This window comes from Saccostrea cucullata, unplaced genomic scaffold, assembly GCF_032062105.1.
Source record: "Saccostrea cucullata isolate Sc308-1 unplaced genomic scaffold, CSIRO_AGI_Scuc_v1 ctg19496, whole genome shotgun sequence".
NCBI lineage: Eukaryota > Metazoa > Mollusca > Bivalvia > Ostreida > Ostreidae > Saccostrea > Saccostrea cuccullata.
The window spans coordinates 290-8922 of record NW_026938957.1 but is presented as its reverse complement, the minus strand read 5'-3'; the positions used below and the strand labels follow the sequence as shown (position 1 = coordinate 8922).

The 8633-nt window shown below is 34.1% G+C and overlaps 1 protein-coding gene across 1 annotated transcript; it reads right to left on the bottom strand.

Moving 5' to 3' along the window:
- Positions 1-3523: 3523 nt before the first annotated feature.
- Positions 3524-7642, bottom strand: LOC134251943 (ropporin-1-like protein). The gene is made up of 6 exons (XM_062734359.1): positions 7590-7642; positions 6343-6487; positions 5941-6064; positions 4925-5086; positions 4420-4595; positions 3524-3626 (listed from the first exon to the last, which is right to left on the bottom strand). The coding sequence occupies exons 2-6, from the start codon at positions 6477-6479 to the stop codon at positions 3554-3556; spliced, it is 672 nt and encodes a 223-aa protein (XP_062590343.1). The 5' UTR covers positions 6480-6487; positions 7590-7642; the 3' UTR covers positions 3524-3553.
- Between the last annotated feature and the right edge of the window lie 991 nt (positions 7643-8633).

Below are 8633 nucleotides of genomic sequence, written 5' to 3'. Positions count from 1 at the left end.
GTGAAAGTCTGTGTTATTGTGTCAAAATAAGCAGCCATCGCGGCTTGTGAAGGACTAACATGACGTCGCTGCCAAGTTTATGACGTCACAATGCATAGGTAAGCTAGCTGACTAGATTGTTTACAGAAAGATAAGTCCAACCTATTTTTGCACACGGCCCCCTTACAGATGATGCAACAGGTATCAAAAAAGATGATGCAATAGATATAAAAAGATGATGCAACAGGTATCAAAAAGATGATGCAATAGATCTAAAAAGATGATGCAACATATGTACTGAATTGACCCACTTATCCCCTCCAGGGGCTGCACTCTCTTGACCCACCTATCCCCCCAACCCCAAAAGTGCACTCAGTTGACCCACCTATCCCCCCCCAAAAGTGCACTCTGTTGACCCACCTATCCCCTCAACCCCAAAAGTGCACTCAGTTGACCCACCCGGCCAGACCCCTTATACTACTAACGAAGACAGTTAGTGTTCTCTACAATAGTACAATACAAAAATTGTCTGCTAAAAATGGGACTCAATTAGTGCCCATGAGAATTCCGATATATTGCCGAAAAACCTCGATCTCGAAAAACTGCTTAGATATTTTCAATGAGGATCTCTAGCATCTTTCAAATCGCATATAAAAACACACACCACATTTTCTTTCAGTGCAGACTGGTGTTTCCCCAGCGTCTATTTAGCCCTACAATAAGCCACTTTACCCGTTATGAAGAAATAGCTGTGTTACACAACCAACGTTCTTGAAAAGAAGACTCTGCATCTAGAAGTTTCATTCAAACTTTTTTTTCTTTTTCAGTGCATGTATATAATTGATATAGATGCTGTTTTTACTTTGATCTAGAAAAACCTTGACTTAAAAAAAAACAAACAAAAAACAAAAAAAAAAAAACAAAAAAAAAACAAAAACAAAAAAAAAACAAAAAAAAAACTATTTAATTGAATGTGCTCGATTTGTAAACTTGGTGGAAAATTATGGACGGATCGAGGATTTTTTTTTTCCCGACCCAGGGATGTGAGTGTGATTGTATGGGTTGGAGGTAGAGGTTCCTTGCTAACTCATCACAGGAGGCTGATGAGCCACAACGCTCGCCTGAATCGCATTGGTACTTTGTTTATGTCAAAGCAATTTTAACTGTATCCTTTCTCTCTTTCTTCTCAAAATTTCACCATGTATTGCACAAATGCCCGAATCTACCCTAAATGGGTTATAAATAACTGGAATCTATTTAATATGGGGATGTTCAATAACAATATGACTAAAGTGACCTTGCTGTGCTTAAAAAAAAACGACAGTGCCAGCTAGTTAATTCTTAATTTTCATGTGGCGGCCGCCAGATTAGTTTTTTTTAGCGCCTGTCATTGGCTGCAAGAATTAAAAATTTTGGTTAACCAGATAATAGTGCATGATTTACTTCTTCACAATTTTAAACACTCCCCCCTCCCCCGCTTGAAAAGTGGGAGGGAAATAACGGGGTGTCCGTCCGTCTAGCTGTACGTCCGTCCGTCCGTTACGCTTTGGGGTCCCATTCTTATCTACAACTCCTCTTTTACTAGTGAATGAAATTTGATAAGACATTCACACAATCTTTGTTACATAATGCCATTGTGACCTCCTATTTTTCTTTTTGATCCATGTATGTTGGGTTTCTCATAACAAAACACAGACAATATCATTCTTTCTATAATATTGAAGGGTACCAATCGCGTGTCTGCAACTCCTCTTATACCACTAAATAAAATTTAATGATACTTTCAAAGATTCTTTGTTACATAATGCCATTGTGCACCTTCTATTTTACTTTTTGATCTGACACTTTCGAGTCTCACAGAGCAAAATATGGTATTTGCCATTATAATCATATGGGAGGCAGGGGGTATTTGTAAAGGGGGGGGGGGGGTTAATTTTGTTTTCACAACCAAATTTCTTTATATATTACAACATTTACCTTTAACTGAACATTTTCTAAAGTAAAAACTCAACAAAAAAATAACTTTCTTCTTCTCTTTTTTGCAAATCCAAAAGAGGGTTGCACCCCCCTCCCCCAACCTATGGATCTGCCACTGCATTACACTGCTGGCACTCCTATCATCTTACATTTTTATATGTTAAATATATGTCTCTTTTTCTTCTAACCAATTTCTGTCAAAAAAAAAATTCTCCAAAGAAAGCATGCAAAAGTACTGTAATGCTTGTCATAATCTCATACCTTAAAAAATCTCCCCCCCCAAAAAAAAAATTGGTTTATAGCACTGCAGTACTAGAACATGTATAGAACTAAGGCATTTTTGCCCCTAGATCATTTCTTTTTGTTATACCCTTATGAATAGCTTTCTATAAATTTATTACTAATAAAAAATCCAACAAAAGAAATGTTTATTACATCAGTCTAACAATTTCACTATTGATTGGCCTGCCGGTCCAACATAAGAATTGTTAGACCGCAACGTCACTGCTACGTCACAAGTAATTAATCATCATTCAATATTGGTGTCACGGAAGTAGCCGAAGTAAAGAACTGCAAGTGTTGTTGCCACTAGCAAGGAAGAAGGGAAGAGTATGTTCTGTAATAAATAATTTTTGTGGTATAATAAAAATATAATTAATTTTGTTCTTTCTCAGCTATTGTTTTATATTTACAGAATAAGCCATAATTTTCCTTATAAAGTAATTGATAATGATAACATAGTGTGTATTGTTTAAATCTTAAGTGAGCACTGAAGGGTATAACAAAACAGACTTGTTATAAATAGACTGGGTATGAGGGCAACATATGATTTGTTGGACCCGAAGGTGAAAATGTTGCCCTTGGCCTGTGGCCTTGGGCAACATTTTCACCTTCAGGTCCAACAAATCATGTTGCCCTCATACCCATTCAATAACTGTATAATGTCTACTCTTGGCAGACACAATGTGTAAATTATAATTCATATTATAATACATACTTAGTACAAGCACATTTGGTTGAGCTATATCATTGAGGGAGTTTGGTGTCACCCACATGGAAGCAGAAACTCTAAATCAATATCAAATGCCTCAATCTGCAGACAGGTATAAGAAAAGAAATTAAAAATGATTGGACCAGGAATCAAACTCAGGACCCCTGCACCACTAGTCAGGTGCTCTACCAACTGAGCTACCTAGGCTGATATCCAAGATCCCATTACACGTTTTCCATTGTTGCTTTGAGGTTTGCAAATTAAAGATGAAGATGCTACAAAAGTGTTTTTGGCTAACGTAACTTTCCAATGTGAACAAGAGCAGTGCAGAATTAAAAACATTGACTGAATTTGAATTTTATTGCATATACAACAACATATGTACAATCCTTTAAATATACTCTAAAAGATAAAAAAAAGAGTTAATTGTTCCCCCTCAACAAAACAGAACAATCCATCAGTTTTGAAATCAAGATGGTGTGTCTGTAATTTCTGAACACTAGAATTTTTAAGATTGTTTCTTTGAACTTTGAATGCATTCTCAGATGGTTTTAGTATCAATAATGATCAAGAAAAAGTAGTCATTAGTTATATATCACAAAAACCTCAATGATTAGATAACTTCGGACATTCAGCTCCAAGGAAATTACGAGGTTGGACATATCCATCTTGTTTGTCCCTAAAAGAGAAATATAATGAATTAATAAAAACTTCAAATTAATAGAATACTTATTTAGATTCTTTATAGCTGTACAGAGTATGTATAGCAAAGTCTTCTATGAAATTACATAAGTTTCTTGGAAATTGCAACATCAATGCAAAGTGTGATGGAAGGACAAATGGAGGGACCAAAGATGGTTATGATAAACACTGTCTGCCCCAGTCACTACAGAGTACTGCAGATGATATTCATAACTGTTCTGTCATTATGTGTATGTCATAACTATTCCTTATAAAGCAATATGAGAAAGTACTGAGTTTTAGACCATCAATTTTAACACATTTCTTATTAACTGATTTAATAAAAATAATAAAACAAATATAGCCTTTTGATTTGGTTCAAACCTTAGATATATTTTATTTTGTTTGTGTTTAACATCCCTCTCAAGAAATTTTCAAACATATGGAGATGCAAGCACTTGCCTGTGGAGACCTGCAAATTTTGACCTATGCTCGGGACTCAGGGCCATTGAGCAGGGAAACCCTCAACATAAGGATCAACTCCTTATGCCGCAACTCTAAAGCAGACACTCTAACCAAAGCACCACACAGGCGATCCCTAGATATCAGAGAACTTAGACAAAGCAAACTGACCTTGCACTTTGTGTTTGGTGGAAATGCTTTTTCTAAGGTCTATATATCCTGGGACTGACCTCATCAAAAGGCTATATTTGTAAAGTATTCAGTCTATATACTAATCCCTGGAATATATACCCCCACATGTATGATGCATAAATACATGTTATACTTACACATGATATTTGAGGTAATTACAGACTTCATTAATTTGTTGCTGTGTAATTTCTCCATCAATCTGTGCTAGGTAGGTGTAGAGATCCTTAAATAATGGGAAGGGGATTCTAGAGGGGCCGCCCTCGGGATCGGCTGTTAAAATCTCGCAGATTGTCTTCATGGCATCTGTAATGTTCTGAAAATGAAAGGTTAATGATTGAAAACATTTTTTAAGGAATTATTGTCCCTGACTTAAATCATAAATCTAGCTGTTATAATCATGTATATTATTTGTTCTAAGAATTAAATACTGTGACTTTTTGAACATAATTGAATTAATCTAAAGATTCTTTAGTTTTACATAAAATGCCTATCATCAGTAAAAAATTTTTTTTAAAAATGATTTAACATTTTATGTAGAGAGACTTCAAGTAATGGACTAGCTAGGCCACACCTTGATTAACACACTCTAGCTATAAAAGTAGGTACAAGACAATTACAAACTTGTCACTCAGGTATTCTTACCTCTCCTAGTGCTGAAGCACAGAGGGCAAAAAATTTATTCCATTCAACCTCTCCCCCAAAACTCCCTATCCTGACCAGGTCGTCAAATTGTTCTTTGGGGAGAGCTAAATCTGCCCACTTCTCCTCGATTAAGCTTAATGATACTGTCTTCTTTGGACCAAGCTGCAGATATCAACAAAATTGGTTAAATTTGATATTTACAGAAACATTACCATATCCTATTTAGTTTATTTATACTATGATATGACTGTAAATTTTGTCAACTTGAAAGAAAATTGCTTAGATTTTAATATAATGTAAATTTATGTTGTTTCACAAGTTTTTTTTTTTCCTTTCAGATTTATAACATCATTCTTAAGTATATGTACATTGAAAAAATAATCATGAGTTCAATTCCATAATAAACACATTTGTTGATATGTCATTCTGTGATTGTTAGTTTTCAAACACTTGTTTCATTTATAATAATGACATATTGTGTGATTGTGTCCTCTCAATTGTTTCCAAGAATGTTTCAGGACATGAGTTAAACACAGGCATTTATCAGTGAAAACAATCTGTGAACACTCGCAAATTATGTCTGTGATAAGTTTTTGAAGAAAAAACATTTCATATGTGGTAAATGAATACAAATGGCCAACCTTGGAGTCTACGAAAAAATGTTTCCACCTATATCATCAAATTGGAATTAAATCATGATTAGGAGGGATGGAATAATGGAAAAGGAGTAATTTATTTTGCTAGTCAATAAATGCATTAATTTGTTGTGCTCAAGATTAACTTTAACATAAATCATCAATTTAATGTTTGAATTATAAGGCCAAACATATTAAAATGATACAATACATGTTCAGGAATCTGACAGATGCAATTGAAATTTCATGGAATAAGCTCAGAAATTAATAATCAAGAACAATATTAATACATGGATATCACGAATACTGAGGAAAATGAAATCATAACTACATGTAGATGTATTAACTTTGTATATATTTTCCTTCTGAACTGTTCCATACCTGCTTATTTAGCACCCTCAAAAGACCTGGGGTAAGACCTGTATCTGTTTTCTGTGTGGCCACGGGCATTTCAAGTCTCTCTTTCACAGGGGGTGTCTCTCCTTTTGCCATGTCTTTAAAATAGCTATAAAATATAAACAAATATCTCGTCATTCATAATGTTATTCTTCAAGTAGGTATCCATATGCACACTTCTATGAGAGTATTCAACAAAAAATTGAGAGGGGAAGTAGAGGGAATTACATGTAACAGTATATACTTTCAATATTTTACAAAACTGGCGAAGTATCTGCCTCATCGACTTCCAACATCAATATTACTTTTGTATGTATTTAAATCAGACTTGCTTGATTTGACTTTGTGTTTAATACAGTACTTATTTTTAATTCTGAAATAACTTACGCAGCAGACCATGCCAAGACATCTTTTGGTTGAGTGCGGATTGCCGCTTTTGTGAATTGTTTCAGAATATCCGGTAATGATGGTGGGATATTTATTTGCTGCGAGCAGTAGTAGGGCTCGTCTGGATTGGTAGGCATTATTGAGTCTGAAATTAAGATATCAATGGTAAATGTATAATTATATACTTTCAGACAGTTTAATATACATCCTATCTATAGTCAGGTATCCAAATTTACTGACGCACCCTTAATTAAGGAATGACTCTAATTCTTGGCCAGATTATCGAGTATAATATGGTTTCAGGTAAGTTTACGCTTTATAATCCGCGAAGCGGATTATAAAAACGTAAACTGGTCGAAACCATATTATACTCGATAATCTGGCCAAGAGTTAGAATCATTCCTTATAATTTAATTTTATAATAATTATTCAACTGGGGATGTAAAATTGTGTTGTTTTTATGAGTTCAAATTTACCGCGCAATAATACAACCGTAGTAACGGAAGTGATGGGAAGCGAGGGGAGGTAAAAACTGATACATAGATCTAGCAGCCATGATGCTTGTTTACATGAGGTAAGATCGAGTAACTGTTTGAAATTAAAGGTACATTCATTAAATCTGGAATTTTCCATGAATCCCAAGGACTGGAAATGAGGGGATTGATGGAAACAGATGATTATGCTGGTTGTCAAGGGGGTGTGTCCCCATACCAAACCAGATTATACAAAATGTTATGCGTTCCTTTGGAAATCAACCAATGAGAGGCAAGAATACAAGCAAAATTAAATTATTGGGTAAGAGAAAGAGATACAAGTCATAATAAACATGATAAGGACACAAGCTTAATAGTCAGTCTGTATTATAATCACTTATCAATTCATTTTAAACTAATTCATTTTCGTTCTTCAATCAAAATTTTGCAAATTAATCCTTTGTGCTTCATTCAAAAAATGTTTTGGACACTTCAAATAAACATTGATTTTGTAAAGAGGGGTGCATTCAAGAAGACAAGTAAGATGACAATCTTTGAAGCAAAAATAAATCAAGAAATGTCTTAACCAAATCAACATTCAGCAAAAGAGAAATGACACGGGTATCAACAGCAACAAATATCTTGTGAGATTCAAGCACTGATCGATGCGATTTTCTAACTTTTTGCCACTCTACATAAGTATAAACAAGCGATAAAATCCATTTGCGGATCAATATATCATAAAAATCAAAACATTAACGTTTAAATACTCACTTTATGTTTGATAAAGGAAAATCACAGCTTCCGTCAATTTTTTTTCGAAAAATACAGTTGCAACCGGAAGTAGGTTATGTTGTTGATAGCAACGACATGCGCATGGTAAATCTTCGTCACTAAAGCGCTTAAAAGTGAGGATCACGTGACATTTTGTTGGTCAACACTGCGTTGTGGTCGTCTGCTGACAAGAAACTGAAAAGAAAGAACCGATTTTACAGACTTAAAGAAGTAGTACATACGAAGGTGCAAGTGTTTATAAGGTATAGACAGTTCTTCTGTCAAATACTGAGCTCTTTCAGTTTCTTTAAAAATATTGATGAAATCAAATGTATGTTCAAGTAACATGTTTTCCATATCCAGCAATCTTTTCCACTAAACGTCTAAAGTTTGAGTTATAAACAAGCAGTTCTAAATAGCTTGAATTTCAGAGCAGTTTTCACATGTTTTTTGTGTGATATAGACGTGGGGTCCACCATTCAAACTTTTGGATGAGATTATTTGTACTGTGGTAGATATTTATTTTCAAAAAAAGTTGGCTCAAAATTGGCCGTAACAATTTACATTATCCTGCCGTGGATTTCTCTTTAATTGGAATGAAATGCTTTCACCTTTACAGTAAAACATTCCATATAATTTTGTTGTGACTTACGGGTTTTTTAAATTTGGGGTACATTTTGTGTTTTTTTTATTTGCTACGTTTAGTCAATTAACATTTTACATGCTGATTGACAAAGGGGAAATTGATTAAATGTGTTTACTATTGAAGATTATTTTCAACTATCGTCCCAAAAGTATACAGTAGATATTTTTAAACTATCAGTCCTCAAAAATTTACTTTACTGTTTTTTGAACTTAATTATGCAGAGTAACATGTTTTTTCCTATTAAAATTTTTGAAAAACAATAATGAAAAATTAAACCAATAAAAAAATGAAAATTGTACCCCTTATCAAACCCAAAAAAAAATACTGTGGTGAATGTGGTTCTTTTAGTCTTACCATATCATTGTGAAATTATGCATTGAAGCCTTTAAATTTAAAAA